This window comes from Leucoraja erinacea, chromosome 17, assembly GCF_028641065.1.
Source record: "Leucoraja erinacea ecotype New England chromosome 17, Leri_hhj_1, whole genome shotgun sequence".
Lineage (NCBI taxonomy): Eukaryota > Metazoa > Chordata > Chondrichthyes > Rajiformes > Rajidae > Leucoraja > Leucoraja erinaceus.
The window spans coordinates 36435109-36455289 of record NC_073393.1 but is presented as its reverse complement, the minus strand read 5'-3'; the positions used below and the strand labels follow the sequence as shown (position 1 = coordinate 36455289).

The 20181-nt window shown below is 37.4% G+C and overlaps 1 protein-coding gene and 1 long non-coding RNA gene across 2 annotated transcripts in view; one reads left to right on the top strand and one right to left on the bottom strand.

Annotated features, from left to right (window-relative positions):
• The window catches only part of LOC129705407 (putative leucine-rich repeat-containing protein DDB_G0290503), a 558220-nt gene that overhangs the window by 453906 nt on the left and 84133 nt on the right, over positions 1-20181 (bottom strand). Inside the window, exons 5-6 of the mRNA XM_055648958.1 lie at positions 12983-13105; positions 335-402 (exon numbers count right to left, since the gene is read on the bottom strand). Coding sequence (XP_055504933.1) covers positions 335-402; positions 12983-13105 — 191 coding nt within the window. The remainder of the gene's footprint in view (positions 1-334; positions 403-12982; positions 13106-20181) is intronic.
• LOC129705408 (uncharacterized) overlaps positions 396-20181 on the top strand; it is a 130674-nt gene continuing 110888 nt past the window's right edge. Inside the window, exon 1 of the long non-coding RNA XR_008724907.1 lies at positions 396-2275. This is a non-coding gene — a long non-coding RNA (uncharacterized LOC129705408). The remainder of the gene's footprint in view (positions 2276-20181) is intronic.

Genomic DNA, 20181 nt, shown 5'->3' with positions numbered 1-20181 from the left:
TTCTGACAGAACATTGGAGATTTACTACTTAATCTGGAGCTTGTTTTTAACCATCAATTGACCCAGGTACACAAGGAAAATAAAAATCATACTCTTGCAGCAAGCAGGCAGCCTGAGATTTATCTGCATTCAGTGCTATCACCAGGGAGATGAATGGGCCGATCTGTAGCCTTTTACAAGATCTACTATGGGAATGAAGGAGGAGGGATGCCAGAGAGACGTGTACAAACTTGAAGTGAGAAGGTTTAAAGGTGCTACTTGGACAAATCCTACAATACGGTGAATGGGGAAATTAAAATGTTTCTCTTTTTATGGGAGAGTGCCTCTTACTTACAGTGGAAGTGTTGCCGTGGATCCTGAAAGGTGTTCAGTTGGCATCACACGCAGCATTACCGACGAGAGCTGAAAACAAAAGGGACAAAAAGTACAAAAGGAATTTAAAAAAATAATTAGGTATGGATTTTACATGAAACAACAGCAATGTTACGGATATACTTATGCAACTTCCTCAAGTACTGCACAAGATTCAAAGTGTGTAGACTGCTGAATCGTTCTGCTGGTGATGGATTTTAACCTGGCATCTTCTGGGCAATTTTTACAATGAGACGTGGATATATCTTTTAATCAAAATTTTCATTTTCAAGTATATGCTTCTGCATGTAAACGGAGGAGGTATTTGCTAACAATGCGTTTGTGGTGTGGAAAAAATCTTCGAGCATTTTGCTGGAACACAATGGCAGCAGCGCCTGTAAAAAACGACGATCGAGGGGGAACGAAGCTCTCTGCAGAGGGATAACGTTAAATGGGTCACGGGCTCTACCAGCTGCTAGGTTCCATACGCCGCAATCAAAGTGAATGTTCTAAAATTATTACAGTCAAACAGTCATGTGGTGGCAGTTAATGTCCCAAGTGTTTAATCATCTTACAGTAGAATGGTTTTATGCATATTTCATTTGCATATCATTAAGCTGGTTAAGCATGGGGTATTCAGAGTGGGATGAATACAATGCGAATCTCATATGATCCATATCAGAGAAGCTGGTCTGTTCAATGAACTGTCTGCATTTTTTTTTGCTTTTAATCCGATGACTGTTACATTTCGTACATGGTGGCCGGAAGTCATTACTAATTCTAATTAAAAATTTTAAATTGCTGAAAATTTTGAAAATTATACAACAAAGGAAATTTAAGGGGACATGCATTCGCCAGTATAGAAATTTTGCTCAATAGGAAAGCAATGTTAATAACTATTTAATTTTTGTGAAAATGGGAACTTTTGTTTATATAAGTAAACAAAAAAAAATAGCAGACGTGAAAATTAAGTGAAATTGCGAATTAACGTTGCAACATTTGTTTGCCTCAAAGTCGCACTGCATGCGTCAATTATAATGCACAAATTGGTGTGCATATGATTGCGATAGCCACTATTAAACCATTAATGTGATTAATTAATTATTTCACCCTGAAAGCCTATTATGCGTACACGACAGATACAGTGGAGTCTTTGTCACTTTCATACATGAATAACATAGTAATCGCAGGCCTTTGTGTATCTACTCAATGGTTTAATTCATTCACCCCAGCATTGCCTAGTTCTGGCAGATAATCAAAATTACTTCCTGGGAAAACTAAAAAGACAATTAAGCATGGAAATCTTTTGCTGATGTACAACATATGAATTCATTTGGAAATTAGGCCACTTTGTTCCTGCCTTCGCTCTCGCTTTTGTTTCCAATCTTAATATTCAAATGAGCTACATCGTGACTCTACTGTACAATTAGCTGGCGATAAAAGCCAGACACTGCTGACGGCGACATTTTGTGCAGAGGACATGCAGATGTCGCTGTTGTTCTTCACATGGCTATAATGATATGTAAAACAGCGAGCATCACTTGGATACAAAGTAATTTAAATTTTATTGCAAGAAATCTCTGCTTTTTCTTCTGGAGGAATGCCTTCATAAATGTGGCTCGAATCAAATGGTGTTGGAATTCTGGAGCATTTGCCATGGAATTATAAACATAATGACATAAATGTGCATGTAGTCATCTACTGTAGTCCTGAATAGTACCAATTCAACTACCTTCGAATGGATTTATCAATATGGATAACCTTTATTTCCATTACTGAATACTTGATCTACTTTACATACATAACTGAATTATAGAAACATTTCTCCAATGGCTTTCACTAATTTATCCACCGGATATTATCACTCAGTCACTGATGATTTTCACACCGTTGGTATTCAGGTCACCACTTTTCACTACTGTTGGTAAGATGGTACTTATTTATATGCATGCACTGACTTTGCATCTATGTAGACTGTCAAATTCCGTGCAAATGAAAAGTTAGCGGTCGAAACCTTAATGACATCTACATTTGCTAGCACTGATTAATATTTGCGATGCTTTTTATTAATACAAAAAAGACCTGCATATTTAATGAATGGCTTCTCAAAAGGAACAATCTATGTGTATTTGACAATGTGTTTTTGTATCATGAGAATCATTTCCTATGCATATATTTATGCACGTATATCATTCGTAATCTATAATTCAGATGACTATTCTCTATTAACATTGAACAAATTGAAGTGATTACTTTTATCAAAATGTTTTTGGTAGGAATCTTTGAGACTGTGATGTAACAATTATAAATAGTCAAAATGGACAGTCGGTTTCCTTTAAGGTGAAAATGTACTGTGAAAATGTTTTATGTGGATTATTAATTACAATATGTAGATATTATAAATTAGAATTAAGATCTGGAAGAACAGTATGATCCACACTGTACCAACCTTTGTTTATAAGGAGCTGTCAAATGCCTGAGAAAAACAAGGTCTTAAATTATTACAACAGATCACAATACAAATAAAGCAAATTAGCTTATTAAAATTTTGTTCTCCCAACGCAATATAGGGAAGAAACAATTATGCGAATTGCACTGTTAAATTCCACTACATAAATAGATCTATTTTTCATTAAAAATATTCCAGGATAATTTCTGACAGTATTTGCAACAGTAATTAAAACAGTCCTGAAACGTAATTAATTTAATTCTGCAAATTTTTCATACACAGGGGAGACAACACAATATATTCTCAGTGACTATTGGTAGATATGGTGAATACCCAATGTTGAGATAAACAGGAAATGATTGAGATAACCAAATTAGCTAATATCCAACAAATAAAAACAAAGTTGACATTTTTGGATTAACAAATTTTAAAAGTGGTAGCTGAAAAGAAATGCTTGTACTTTAAAAATGAACATGTTAATTAATCCACAACGCCTAATGACTAAAATAGTTTTGTTGACAGATATAAACACACATTTTCTGGAACGGGATTGCAAACAACTATCCTAGAAAACCAAATACCGTGGCAACTGGAATTGTTTAGATAAAAATAGAAAATGGTGGAAATACTCAACAGGTCAGGGATTGTGTTGACCGGGAATGGCATGAACTTACGCATGTGGGGTACAAAGGTGCAGATGATACAAAACTTGGAAGTATGATACACCGGAATAAGGACTGTAACAGACTTCTAAAGGATATACCGAAAATAGACACAAAATGCTGCAGTAACTCAGCGGGACAGGCAGCATCACTGGAGAGAAGGAATGGGTGACGTTTCGGGTCAAAGTCCCTCGAGGGGCCTCGACCCGAAACGTCACCTCGACCCGAAATAGTCTTGAATATAGTTTATTACAATAAAACACTCTTGTCTTGAGCAGAGACTTACGATGTGTAAACATGTTTCCAGTGGCTTAAGGACTACTAACAGGCCATTAATAATGTAAATCACAAATGAATCCCAAAGAAAAAAACATTTCCCCAAGTTTAACATTTGCAATGCAATGCAGTGCCTGAAAGGATGGTGGAGGTAGATTCAACAATAGCCTTTAAAAGATAATGAAATAAGAAATAAGCAATAAGAAATTGCAGAGATATAAAGAAAAAAAAGTAGAACTAATGGTCTTCTATGTCATATTAATCCATGCAGTTGAATCAATCATGCACAAATTGTAGCCCATAATATATTATAATTTTTTTTGGCTAAAAATAATAACTCTAAACTAACTTTGTTTTTTATGGATAGCAACTGGGATTTTAAACATGCTTGCAAATAAAATACTATAGATGCTAGACATCTGAAATAAGATCAGACGATGCAGAAACTACTTAGTTGATCAGAGAGGGTATGTGGAGAGGGAAACAGCATGTAAACTGGATTGTCATATCTGAGCAATTCTGGTATTTGTTCTGACTATGTAAATTGACATGCAGCTTAGAAGAGATTGTGCTGTTAAGCACTCCATATAGTAAACACCGATACACAGAAAAATGTGATGTGAAGTCAAAATTCCTTAGTTTTCCTTTTGGGACCAGAAACGGAACTAAAACTAAACGAAGCAGATATTTGGCCTGTAGTTCCTTCCAAAGTTCCACCTCAAAGTATAGGCTTATCTTCAAACACACTCCAGCTAGGGAGAGAGAGAATCCAGCCTTAATACTGTCAGACCATGTGAAAAAAATTAATAGACCAATTTCTGCATAGCTAATCAGTCAGTGAGTAAGTGGACTTCATTTAAAAATTGCCAGTACTATACTCATCAACACGAATGCTAAAACACACTATTCATACAAACCCGTATCATTAATGGCAGAAATACAGGAATCATTCTGTATGATTTACTGTTATTGCAAACGTTCACCTTTTCATGAATGGGCATAATTTGCAACTGCATCTAAATAAAACAGAAATTTTATAAACGCATTAAATGTAAACGTTGCATTGAATGAAGGCAGGATTCTTTCCTTAGGGACAGCATCAAGGCAAAAGTTAATTACCGAGCCAAGTCTAACGTGACCAGGAAAAAAAGAATCAGACCTGTGTGAAACTTCATAGAGCAAAATACAATGGAACAGTTTTAGACAATTTAGATAGGGATAGACAAGATAGGGATCACAAATACAAATCTGGGTTCTCGCTTCCAAAGTGAGGGGACGAGGAGAGTGGCAGTGTTCTTAGGTAACATCAGAATGATCAGGTAGTGGCTTGGTTGGAGGGGGTGTGGTTTGATACAACAAAAGATGTGCAAAGGTTGCTCATATCTGAATGTCCCTAAATGGATGAAATGAGAAATAACCCAGAAACTATCATAACGATCTTTCAGTTCCAGAGCACCAAAATAAACAGGGGTTCACTGTGTAAGAAGGAACTGCAGATGCTGGTATAAACCGAAGATCGACACAAAAAGCTGGAGTAACTCATGGGTAATATTTCGGGTCTGAAGAAGGGTCTCGACCCGAAACGTCATCCATTCCTTCTCTCCAGAGATGCTGCCTGCCCCGCTGAGTTGCTCCAGCTTTTTGTGTCTATCTTCAGTTTACTATGTAACTTCTTGGACACCAGACTAAAGAACCAAATGTATACTCTTTAAATAACTGAGGAATTATTTATCCAAGAAACAATCAAGTTAGACCACTATGAATGAGATAGGCAAGTACAAATCATGGGAACCCTGGGTTAAGGTTTGTTAGTGAAAACTTTTGTCATTGGATTCAGCAGAATATTATCTTTCGTCATGTTCCCTTATTTCAAGTATTAAGCATTCCTACACTGCTAATATAAAAACATTAGCAAAGTATTAATTCCATATTTAAGGGGAAAAGTAATTGGTTCATTCAATTGATCCTAGGTTGTATTTCATGTAATTAAATGTTAAATTCTCGCTGAATTTATACAATGGAGATATATAAATTAGGAAATCTCCCAGCATCATTGTAATTGGCAGCAGTGATCACATTGGCATTGGTTCAACAAACTCTTGTTCAACATTCATTATAGTTCGTGAGTTTATTGTCATGTGTCCTGATAGGACAATGAAATTCTTGCTTTGCTTCAGCACAACAGAACATAGTAGGCATTGACTACAAAACAGATCAGTGTGTCCATATACCATTATATAAATATATACACACATGAATAAATAAACTGACAAATGCAAATAACAGATAATGGGCTATTAATGTTCAGAGTTTTGTCCGAGCCAAGTTTAATAGCCTGATGGCTGTGGGGAAGTAGCTATTACTGAACCTGGTTGTTGCAGTCTTCAGGCTCCTGTACCTTCTACCTGCAGGTAGCAGGGAGATGAGTTTGTGGCCAGGATGGTGTGGGTCCTTGATGATACTGCCAGCCTTTTTGAAGCAGCAACTGCGAGATCCCCTCGATGGAAGGGAGGTCAGAGCCGATGATGGACTGGGCAGTGTTTACTACTTTTTGTATTCTTTTCCTCTCCAGCGCGCTCAAGTTGCAGAACCAAGCCACGATGCAACCGGTCAACATGCTCTCTACTGTGCACCTGTAGAAGTTAGAGAGAGTCCTCCTTGACAAACCGACTCTCCGTTAACTTCTCAGGAAGTAGAGGCGCTGATGTGCTTTCTTAATAATTGCATCAGTGTTCTCGGACCAGGAAAGATCTTCAGAGATGTGCACGCCCAGGAATTTGAAGCTCTTGACCCTTTCAACCATTGACCCATTGATATAAACGGGACTGTGGGTCCCCATCCTACTCCTTCCAAAGTCCACAATCAGTTCCTTGGTTTTGCTGGTGTTGAGGGCCAGGTTATTGTGCTGGCACCATATGGACAGTTGCTCGATCTCTCTTCTATACTCTGACTCATCCCCATCAGTGATACGTCCCACAATAGTGGTGTCGTCAGCGAACTTGATGATGGGGTTCGCACTATGACCGGCTACGCAGTCATGAGTATAGAGTGAGTACAGCAGGGGGTGAGCACGCAGCCTTGAGGTGCTCCCATGCTGATTGTTATCGAGTCTGACACATTTCCACCAATACGAACAGACTGTGGTCTATGAATGAGGAAGTAGAGGATCCAATTGCAGGGGGATGCACAGAGACCCAGTTCTGCGAGTTTGGTAACCAGCTTGGAGGGGATGATAGTATTAAATGCCGAGCTGTAATCAATGAATAACATCCTGACATATGAGTTTTTGTTGTCCAAGTGGTCCAGAGCGGAGTGGTGGGTCAGCGAGATCGCATCCACCTTTGATCTGTTGTGGCGGTAAGCGAACTGCAGTGGGTCCAGGTTTTTGTCGAGGTAGGAGTTGATTTGCTCCATGATCAGCCTCTCAAAGCACTTCATCGCCACAGGTGTTAATGCCTCTGGTCGATAGTCATTGAGGTATGTCACCTTACTCTTCTTGGGCACTGGTATAATTGATGCCCTTAAGCAGGTGGGAACCTCAGACCTCAGAAGTGAGAGGTTGAAAATGTCCGTAAAAACTCCAGCCAGTTGGTGTTATATTGTGTTATATAACACAATACTGCTATAAACAAAAATAACTATAACTTGTTAAGGGAAATGGCAAAGCTGTGTGAATCCTAGGGAATCTATATTTTGGGGAAAGTGTTAGTGTGTACCATGCATTAGTTGCTGTGGCGCACACTAATACTTTCCCCACAATGTACTTTCTCTAGGATTTCCACAGCTTTACCATTTCCCTTACCAAGTAAGTTATTTGTGTTTATAGCAGTATTCTGCTAGATGAATCCTTGGACGCTGGTCTAACATTTCTATTTTATTAATGATATTAGCTATGAGACTACTTGATTCTTTTAACCCAATGTTGATTAATTCTATCACACGTAAATTTAAGATGCATTATCATTATGGAACCATAATTGCTGCTTTAAATTTGTTGTATTGAAAGTAATTAGTCTAAAAAGACATTGATAGCTTATTAGAACATATGGGATCAAAAATAACCAAGCTCAACCTGTGAAAACTGCAGGGACATGAGGAAAACTTCTCCATTTTATTTATGAACTTTACAGAAGTTCATTACTTTATGGAGACAATGATATGGGCATAATTTGAATTAGCATTGGTTTGCGATTTTCGCAATGACTTTGTACTAATGATCAAGATCTCTTTAAACTAACGAGACAAGCCTGCTTGGGTGCAGCAGAGTGACTAGAAATGGTCATTGTAAGGAACAGTTTTCATTCTTTTTCAGTCTGAAGAACCCGAAATGTAATCCATTCCTTCTTTCCAGAGATTCTGCCTATCCCACTGAGCTACTCCAGCTTTTTGTGTCAATCTTTGGTTTAAATTAGCATCTGCAGTTCCTTCCTACACAGTTTTGATTCTTTGTTTTGTTTAGGGCCAGGTGAAGTGGGAATTTTCCTTCAGAACCTTGTAGGAATCCTCAGGACTTCCTTCGTCTGACTATTATTCAATCATCTTACAGCATATATTTTGGGATACGACAATAAATGTGAGAATTGCAATCTGATCTGAGGAAAGACATTCTTGCCATAGAGGGAATACAGAGAAGGTTCACCAGACTGATTCTTGGGATGGCAGGACTGTCATATGAAGAAAGACTGGATAGACTCGGCTTGTACACGCTAGAATTTAGAAGATTGAGGGGGGATCTTATAGAAACTTACAAAATTCTTAAGGGGTTGGACAGGCTAGATGCAGGAAGATTATTCCCGATGTTGGGGAAGTCCAGAACTAGGGGTCACAGTTTAAGGATAAGAGGGAAGTCTTTTAGGACCGAGATGAGAAAATCATTTTTTACACAGAGAGTGGTGAATCTGTGGAATTCTCTGCCACAGAAGGTAGTTGAGGCCAGTTCATTGGCTATATTTTAGAGGGAGTTAGATGTGGCCCTTGTGGCTAAAGGGATCAGGGGGTATGGAGAGAAGGCAGGGATGGGATACTGAGTTGGATGATCAGCCATGATCATATCGAATGGCGGTGCAGGCTCGAAGGGCCGAATGGCCTACTCCTGCACCTATTTTCTATGTTTCTATGTAAACACTAATCTACCTGGTAAAATGTTTTTCAATAGATTTTGAGGAATGAGCAAGTATTTCTTTTCATAGTGCGCAGCATAAGAAGGCGTCCTTTATATGTTTCACTGCAAGACCTTAGATTAGTTGCTAGGATTTATTTCATAATATTCTGACTCAAACTGCTGTCAGTTCAATTTTTATTAACATGACAGTAAATGCCAAATTCAAAGAGCATTTAACAAATGAGAAATTTCAAATTATTCACAAAAAAATGAAAAGGAAGGGAAAAAAGTTACTAATATTCATGGAAATTGCAGTACCTCAGCATTAGCATTATCCTATTATTGCATCATTTTCCAAAGTGATTGTCATCGAATATTCAGCAATCAAAAACTACTTAATAGATGGGGTTTTTTTTTCTACTAACAATATAATATTGTCAATATGTTATACATTTCCTGAAAAATACGTTACACAGCATGTGCCACAATAATCAGTTTTGGAGGAAAGATGCTCAAGAAAATCTAAGAACGCAATTTCGCTAATGTGAGCAACTAAAGAATAATTAGATGTTAATGTGAAATGATCAACAGCATTCTGAAATCCGAGTTCTGAAGCAACTAAAACGTGCACGTTAGGCTCTAAAATAATACATGTTCTCATTTTATTTGAGACATGTTTCATTGTCATACATGCATTTTAAGAATGTAACTATGAACAGGGTAAACCATCTGGCTTTATGACCCTGCTCCATTTGTTATCAAGATGATGACTAACATTCCATCTCGCCACCATTTTCTTGCTCTATCTCCATATCCCTTTGTTCTCTTAATATTGAGAAATATATCTTTTTTTTTTTACTAAATCCAATGACTGAGCCTCAATCCCCTCTGAGGATAAAAAAAATCTACAGATTCACACACAGTTTAAAGACATCTCATCTTAGTCTTAAATTATTCTGATACTGTGATGAACTCCTGGTTCTAGACACTCCAGCTAGTGGACGCATCTTCTCCACAATCACCCTCTGAGCTCCGAAAGAATGGTGTGCTTTTCAATGAGATCCACTCTCACTTTTCTACACTACTCAACTCTAAGTCTACTCAATCTATTCTTATTTTGCAAACCAGTCTCCCAGGAACAAGCCTTCTAAATATGTGTATTACTCCCTCTATGGCAAGCATTTCCTTATTTAGGTGAGGTGACCAAAATTGATTTCAATACTCCAGATCCAGTCTTAACATGCCTCATACAATTGCAGTAGTAGAACATTTTAAATTAACTATACTCTTGATATTTGTAGACAAAGAAACCGTGTACGTTATTTATATTTTCACTATTCCCTGATAATATTTAGATATTTTTGTTATATGTACAGTAAAGATGATCCATGGTGGAAGAGTATTACTTTTGGCCTGTGGACTTCCATGCATAAAATAAGCTACTTAATGTAATCATTTATTGTTAAAAAAATGTATTAATAGGCTGTTATTGAAGAGAATGTGTCTTTGATCTATCCTTCTGAAAAACTAAGCTTTCAATTAAGGATGAAACCATTCAAGTTAGAGAAAGCATTGCAAAGACAAGCAGGCAATGGGGACTTCCACAAAAATCCAGTCTCGCGATGTGGGCTTCACAGGCTGAGCCAGCATTTAATTCCCCACCCCTCATTGCTCTTGAGAATGGGGCGGTGAGCTGCCTTCTTGAATTGCTTCTGTCCTTGAGGTGTGAGTGTAGTCACAATGCTGTTAAGGAAGGAGTTCCATGGTTTTTACCTGGCAATAATCATGGTGTGTGGTTTGGAGGGCAACTTCCAGTTGATGGTGTTCCCATGCTTTTGCTGCCTTTGTCCTTCTAACTGATAGAGATTGTGCATCTGTCTGGTGTTGTCTAAGTGAGCTGGTGCAGTGCATCCTATACAGTAAATGGGATAAACAGCTGGTTTTGTGCATCAGTGGTGAAGCGTGTGTATGGTTGTGGATGAGGTGCCTATGAAGAAGGCTGTTAGGTTCAGTATGATGTTGAGCTTCTTGAGTGTTGTTGAAGTTGCACTCATCCAGGCAAGTGAAGAGTATTACACCACACTTCTAACTTGAGCCTATGTAGGTTTTCAGGATAGGTTTTCTTCAAGAAACGTTATCAAATCAACAATAGTTAGATATAGAGATGGGTATTATATCAAATTTAGCAAACATCCTAACAATAACTGAACACTTATCTAATAACGATCTAACAATGATGATGCGTTCAAGTTTAAATGGAGCGACACAGAAGTTATATATAGATTAGCAAAATCTGGTCAATTAAATGTTATAGTTGACAAATAACAGGTCATCCAACTGGGAACTAAAAATATTTAAAAAAAATATTTAAAAATGCTTAAAGATTAAAAACAGTCCTGTTGGCAAACCATAGGAAGAATGCACAAGCCTTGGGAGGGAGCACAGCCCAAGCATGTGGTTGAGAGTCGAGTGTTTAATTGTCAAATGTACAAATAGATGGAACAATGAAATTCTTACTTGTTGCAACTTTTACAGGCTCATTAACACAATCTAACAACATATAAATGAACAAGAATCAATAATACAGTGGGATTGGACTTTATTGCCTTCCATCACAGTGAGGAACATGGGGAATCCACTGTGGTGGATGTTTATGTTAACTTTTATGTAGTTGTGTGTCTTGTTGCTTTTTTTTAGTACGGCTTTATGGCAATTTGAATTTCACTTTCAATTTCAGAAATGCAACCCAAAAAAGTCCTTGTTAGACTGTTGCTGAGGTCGGATTATGTTGTATGATTCAAGAGCCAACAATGTTTCTCTGAAGACATTGTTCTTAGACTTGGATGCCATCGTTCTTAAAATTGCCCGAAGGATCCCCTATATCTCTTCCCTCTTACCTTAAACCTATGGTCTCTAGCTTTATACATTCCTAGCCTGGGAAAAAGCTGTGACCATCCATCTTATCGTTGCCCCTCATAATTTTATAGACCTCAATAAGTTCATACCCAAGGCTCCTTCGCTCCAAGGCAAACAATCCCTGTCTTAATGTATTTATGTTTTGAATATTAATCAATCCATATCAATTAAATATTTAAATAAATGTATTCATTCTTATTTTAATTTTTTTTTAATTTAAATCCTTATCAAAGATTTTTTGAAAGACTCTTAACTTTAATGTTTAAACATCATTACTAAAACAGACTTCATCATTATCACCTTTCTGTTTCTGGAACTCTGCTCTGCACATAATCACATTGTCGCATTCACCAACATTGTAACCGTGACTATTCACCTTCTCCTCAGCTAACAATGATCCATTCTATATTTTCCTTGAACCTCGTCCCCTTTGACCTCTCGCTTTCACATCTTACCCTTCCATATCTCTCTATCTCCCTCTCCCAACTCTCAGTCTGAAGAAGGGTCTCGATCAGAAATGACACCCATTCTTTCTCTCCAAAGATGCTGACTGTCCCGCTAAGTTACGCAAGCATTTTCTGTCTATCTTTGGTGTAAACAAGTATCTGCAGTTCCTTCTTACATATTTTTAATGCATTTGACTGCAAATATGTTTTACTGTGACGTTGTGGAAGACGCTAATAACTCTTGAGGCTGGAAGACAAAATTATCTCAATAGACCAAGAATTCCATTGCCATACATCGCACAGCAATGGCCGAGTAACTGAGAATTTTGTTCATTGCATAAGCAGATCTTTAGACAAAATGTTCACTGTGCTGACGGCTGATCTCCTACTCATTTCTGAATTTGCATTGTAAAGTCCTGGCTTGGAATCAGGAAAACCTGTAATAAGCTAGTAATTCATTATGGAAGCACCAGCTGTGAATCAGCATGATTCTGCCCAAAGTGAAAAAGATATGTTTCATGATATCTAACGGCTTAATAGCAATAATTGGAAATGGTTTTCGGGCAAAATAATTAAGCATTACTTCAAAAAGAACTGATTAATTAACAAGATCTTTTATTCTACCTTCTCTGCATATTTTCCATCAGAATTCATAGAGACTTAAACATGGGACCACTATTGCAGCCATGGGTGTGTTAAAAGTATTCCAACTTCCTAACTTATGTCAATTTTGAATACATATGTCTAAGGATGTGGAAATAAAATAATTTAATAGGGGCACCTGTTGAGATCTTGTATGCTGGAGGGCGGTCTTCAGGCTGTAGTTTTCTGATTTTAGGGATGTGTTCTCCACTTGTACCTTTAAGACTTCTTCCTCAGAAGATCCAAGTTTAAATCGCAAATCCTTCATATGAAGCAAAAACAAAACATCAAGAATATTTTGAACACTGATATTACTCTGAAAGTCTGACTATCAATCATGAATGGCTATGATTTCAAAGCAGCTTTTCTCTGGAAAGAGAAGGGCAGAGCCAGTGAGGTAGGGGGAGATGGTGCTGCAAGATGGGGTAGCAAGGTAGGAATAGTTATGATCTTTTCCATTCATGGTTAATTTTCCAATAATGATTCCTTAAAGGATATTTCCCAGGCCCCATTAAATTATCTAATTTAATCCAAGTTAAATACCATACTTTTTGATTAACAAGGGAGCAAATCAAATCACTGTGTAGGAAATGCATGGAAGATGCTTGCTCTTCCCCTGAATATTATTCATGCAATGTACAGTTTAAACAATATCAGATATTTTTCACGCATCACAAATCTGTTACATTGTCAACTTGGAAGGTTGCCTGTAATCCAATGAAATAATTTAACAGAAGCAGTGTCTTGTTTCATCTGCAATAACTTTGTTATACCTGTGGGAGTAACCATTGCACTGTATCCTCCAGCTTCCGCAGATCACCCAAGTAAACAATTTCACTGATTTTTCTGAGAAATGCAGGCATTTCAAGTCAAAAGTGTCTTATTGCCATATGTTCCAGATAGAACAATGACATTATTACTTGCTGCAGCACAACAGAATATGTAAACATAGTACACTGTAAACAATATGATAAACGAGAGAGAAAAACAAAAAGGTCAGTGTGTATATATACACACACACACACATACTCACAAGTACACACACACACAGACACACACATATATATATTTTTCTTTACACACACACACAAATCTGTATTACTAAAAGTCTGTTCTTGGCTACTTCCTGTTGTTCTGTATATTGATTTTAGAAAAAAAGCTGCCACTTAAGACTGTGATTTCTGGCCATCTTACTCAGAGTCCCCCTCCGCTGCACAGGACATGAGAATTTTTCCCATCGATTAAAAATAAAAGGGTTATTAGTGTTTAAAAAATGTTGAGATTCTCTCTACTGAAGGCCACGCCCCTTCAGGAGGGACTATAAAACCCAGAAGTGTTGAGTGCCTCAGTCAGTCTCTGCAAGATGGGGGAGCGAGAGGGTCACGCCTCTGATTGAATAACACTGAACACTGTCTACTACACTGTGAGTGTAGTTTTACTGACCTTGAGTGCCCTTAATGTGGTTTGAAATTGAAAATGTGGTGGTTGTTGGTTTGAAGTAAAAGCACAGCAAATGGTTGGTGGTGGTTGGTTTGAAGTAAAAGCACAGCAAATGGTTGGTGGTGGTTAGTTTGAAATGGCAAATGATTAAAAGTCTAAACTTGACAACTTCCTGTTTGCACTGTATATTGATTTTAGATAAAACGTTACCACTTACGGCTGTAATTTTTGGCCATCTTACTCAGTCCCCCTCCGCTCATTAGGTGCAGAGGATTTTTCCCATCAATGAAAAATAAGTGTTATTGTGTTTAAAAAATGTTGAGAATCTCTCTCCTGTCAATTACGCCATGAAGGCCACGCCCCTTCCGGTGGGAGGGATTATAAAACCCAAAATTGTGGGTGTGGCTCAGTCTTGCAAGATGGAGGAGGGAGAGGTCACTGAGCGGTAAATCAGACTCTGTCTGAGCGGTAAATCAACCAAACACACTGAATGTCTACGGAACTGTGAGTGTGGGGTTTATGCGGTGTTTTGTGTGGTTTTATGGTGGGTTCACCCTGCTTGAAATGGTATGAAACTGCATTTGAATGTGGTGGCCTTACACCCTACTTGAAATGGTATGCAACTGCACTTGAATTTAGTGGCCTTGAACCCTGCTTGAAGTGGTCGGAAACTGCACTTGAATTTGGTGGCCTTGCACCCTGCTTGAAGTGGCATGAAACTGCACTTGAATTTAGTGGCCTTGCACCCTGCTTGAAGAGGTAGGAAACTTCATTTGGTAATTGGAGGTGAGGTGGAATGTTGCGTTGGGGGACCTGCCCTTACACAAATATATATATATATATATATATATAAATTTATATATATTTGGGATATATATATATATATATATATAAATATATATAAATATATATACACATATATATACACACATATATACACATACATATATATATATATATATATATATATACATATATACACACACACACATACATATACACACATACATATATACATACATACACACACACACACACACACAGATATATATATATATATTATATCAAAATAAACAATAGTGGTGCAATAATAATAATAGTCTATTGCAGTTTAGAGCTTCTTTGAGGTTGTAGTGTTTAATAGCCTGATGATTGTAGGGAAGAAGCTGTTCCTGAACATGGATGTTCAGGCTCCTGTACCTTCTTCCCAGTGGCACTGGTGAAATGAGTGTGTGGCCAGGATGGCGTGGGTCTCTGATGATGCTGGCTGCCTTTTTGAGGCAGCAACTCCGATAAATCCCTTCGATGGTGGGGACCAATGTGGTATTTCTGTCATTTGGATTCATAACCTTCAGAAAGTTTGGAACTTTTGCAAGGGTACACAAGCACAGAATTCCCAGAGTTTCTGAGAAGGAATCAGGTTGATTTCTGAAGGTATACAAAAATGCTGGAGAAACTCAGCGGGTGCAGCAGCATCTATGGAGCGAAGGAAATAGGCAACCCTTTTCGGGTTTCGGCCCAAATTCGGGCCAAAACCCTTCTTCTGAATCTACTCTGAGGTTAGATATCTCCTGTTCTTGGCACTAGTTACGCAACTCCATTCATTTTATTGAAGAGAATGAGCTGGAAGGAAGGGAGGCAAGTTTTTAGGTAAATTATAGATTTTGTAGAACAGAGAACAGTATAGCACAGGAATAAGCCATTCAGCCCGCAATATTCACGGCGAACATGAAGCTGAATTAATCTCCTCTGTCTGTTCCTGATCCAACCCCTCCATTTCCTGCATATCCAAAAGTCTCTTAAATGCCTCTATGGTTTCTTCCATCGCCACCATCACTGGCAGCACATTCCAGGCACCATCCTCTGTGTAAAACAGAAATTTGCCCCACACATCTCCTTTAAACTTTGACCCTCTAGGCTTAAACCTACATCCTCTAGTCTTAGACATTTCCATTTTGGGAAAAAGATTCTTACTGAGAGTTATTGGTACATTACAATTGTATTTAATTGCCAGACATTTACCTAGTTATGTTTTACTTTAAGAAAGCATTTTTAAAAAGATTAACATTGTCAGATTTGCTTGTCTCTTAAGTTAGCCTGAATTATATCAATAAATCCAGTAATTAACTGAGGGTAGACACAACATGCTGGACTAACTCAGCAGTGGAGAAACGTGATGTTACAGGTCTAAACCCAAAGTTGTTCTTCCATAGATGTGACCTTATGGGTCGAAACCCTAAGTTGTTCTTCCTGTATCATGTTATGGCATGGAAATAGAATAGTACAGGAATAAGTAACTCTTGCTACCAACAAGTTTTGATTCGGGATGGAAAGGAGGCATGCACTCAAGAGCATCTTACATGGTTATTTTACAAAATAATTTTAACTTGAATATTTTCAATACAAGAAATTACAAAATATATATATTCAATAATACAATCTCTTCAAAAATAAAAATACTTGATTCGCACACAAAATTCCAGACTAACCTTCACGTTCCTATCACTGTACCCAAGTAAGTAAATGCCTTGTGTCTGTCAAATATCTAAGTGTCAAAAAATGCTGAAATTTACAAAAGGGATGCATTCGTAGAAAACATTTCATTAAGCAAAATGTTATAAATTGAAAAATATAGATGGAAATACATTATGGGTATTTTGATACTACATTCCCATGGGAGAAGAATGGACTATTATGGTGAAAAATGAATTCATAAATTGAACACGTCCCCCAAAGAGTCAATTTTATTATAGAGAACATTCATATGATCCGGGAACATCTTTAATACGAATATTTCTACTCTGTTGCTCCCTGTTGACATTTCCAACTTCAATGGCCTGCCTCGTATCTGAGTGTTAAAACTGGAGGCTCTATTGCAGAGACCAATGCATTTGAGTTACAAGTAACAAGCATTATTTGTGGCTTTCGGATGAATCAAAAACGTCCTTTCACTAAGCTTATTCCTCTCTCGAATGTATTTCATGAGATTCGCAATAGTTTATGAATACAATCTCAGTGGATTCTATAAAGAAAGAATAATGTTTTAAAATTTAACAGAGAATGGTGGTATAATTAATATCATTTTACACTTAAACTTTGCCAATATAAATTCTGATTCCTGGAAACCTAATTTCTGTCTCTGGTTGCACAACATTCTGATCTACAAAAACATCACCAACCAGTCCACACAGCAAAATGCTTCAAATTCCATTATCTATTTCATAACAATTCAATTGTAGCAGCTGAGTTAGCGTTTTCTGCAAACTAAGTAACCCTAGCAAAATCTAATCAAGTGACGGAGATAAAACTTGCTGAACTTACTGCACAATCCTATCAAAAACGTAGTCAACTCATTACTTTCCATTGTCATATGGCAAGCAGCAATAAATCAATACAGAAAAGCGTGTACGCTGTCCCTGGTGCGATAAGGATTTGTATTATAGAAAGAGAAGGTTGATTTGTTAATAACACATAATAGCAACCATTCATACCATGCATTAAATCACAAATTTCAGTTTCCATTTAATACAGCCAAGACAAAATTGGATTTTTTTCAGTTCTCTCTGTAATTCTCATATCCATCATTTATTATTAAAGGGGTCAATCCGCAGCCGGACAACAGTCTTTTATGAAAAACTATAAATATAAAATATTAACCTTATCCGCATGGCAGAAAACTTGAGGGTTTTCTCTGCTTATAATTGTAAAATGATTAAAGATCTGTTGAGTTCAGGAGTCCTGTAACATCATTGGTATTTTACTTTAAAGCAAGTGACCAATTTAAAAAACCTCAGGTTGATCAACCCTTTTAAAGTATTTTGAATCTAATTTTTAGATTTCAAATGATGCGACAAATATATTTATGAAGAAAGTGCATGGGAACCATAAATCGCCCCTAGCCATGATCTATCTGTACCATAAAGGTTTCTCCACAGAATGCATTTTCGGATTTCCGATGTGCTGCAATATCACTTCTTCTGCCATTCCTGCTGCAAAATTGCACTCATTATGCTAATACTATTTTATTTGAATATTTATTTTAGTGTGTTAAAAATAAATACCGATATATTACAGAGCTTTAAATTCCAATGTCAATATCACTTGAAAATTGAATATTAACTAATGGTAATATTTCCTAGCCCTGTAATGATCCTACTGTAAAATCAAACAAAAGGGAAGAACTAATGACAATTTTGTTAATGACTTTCCATTAGGCCTGTAACTTGGGACCAATAATAGAAATATTAATTATCCCACTGCGGGATTGTTAGTTGTGTAACAAATAGTTTAAAATGCTTGAGTAACTGTAATTTTAATTAGTGTGTGGCAAACCATTCCTTTGTCTTTCTCTGAAACACACAGCAGTCCAGAAATTTAACACAACAAAACTATTTCCAAAGAATGAAGTAAGCTTACTTTTTCTCTACATCTATGGTCCTTTCTGAAAGAGCATTAAGAATGTTAAAATAAATATCATTACCCAGATTTTACAGGATGGTGTTGATAATTAGACGAAATGTGGGCTTCATATTAATTCCCCCACCCACTTTCAGCACATTGAGATTGCCATCTCGCTTGGCCTTGATACCCTCATTTGTGTAGGTCACACATGTGGGCAACTCTGATCAAATCCTCAAATCATGCACTATCTACATATTCTCCCCAACCTACTTTCTTCTGTAACAAACTCAGGAAATTGCAAAGTACTCAGAAGGGCACACGGCATCCGTAGGGAGAGAAAGAGAGTCACAGTGAAGAGAAGGAGTTGAGAAAAAGGGAGAATATTTCCGATGAGTTGAAGTTGTCACGGTAATATATATTTTTGAAAGCTATCACGTTCTGAACAAAACCCTATTGGAACAAAGAAGCACTGCAACATCCATGGAGAAAAGAAATTGGTCACCCAAAATTGTTAAATTTAGTATCTTGATCCAAGGGTTTCCACATGCCCAGATGGATGATAAAGTGCTGCTCCTCAAGCTTGTGCTGGGCACTATTGTAGCAATGTAGGACAGAGGTCGGAATAAGAATAGGACATATTTTAAAATGACATACAACTGGAAACTCAGGGTCAAATACAGCCACAAATGTAATGGGGACAAAAATTATGTGAAGAGGCTGAATAGAACTTAAACAAGGTCTGTTCGATATATCTAACAAAGTGACAGGCAAGACTTAGGGCCATGAGAGTTCTCATTCAAATTGAAAAAAATGAATGGCGTTGAAAAAGATGTTGTTCAATGCAAGAACTAATTTAACCAGGTCAATGACTGTTATGGTGAAAAGGGATTGTTTATAACTCTGTTAGAGAAACAAGTGAAGGGCATTCAGCGCAGGCTGAAACAATGCCCGGCATGCAAATCTGCATGAGGGGGAAATAAGAAGCAGTCTATGAGGGCTGTGCAACTGTGAGGTGGGATGCTATAAAGAGCAGACTTCTTGAGGTCAGTGACAGAAATATTTGTCTTATGTTCCATAGTAGGTCGTGGTGCATTGGGAGGCATATGGACATGTCTGAGAGAAAAATTAAGCTTCTGTGAGAAAGTGGTGTCCCGAAACAGATAAATGAAATTCTTACATGCAGCAGCACATTAAGTATATAAACACAGAATATAATAACAAAGAACTGCAAATGCTGGTTAATATACAAAAGGACACAAAGTGCTGGAGTAACTCAGCAGGTCAGGCAGCATCCATGGAGAACATGGATAGGTAGGGGATGTTTCACGCCGCGACCTTTCTTCAGACTAACTCACAGGCTGTAAATAGTAGATACAGCCCTACTGTACTCAGTAGTTTTGTTAATAATCAACTAAAAGGAATTCAATAATTAAAAAAAACAATATAGTACTAAAACAAAGCCTGATGGTTTATCAAGGCAGTTTATAGTTTAGTTGG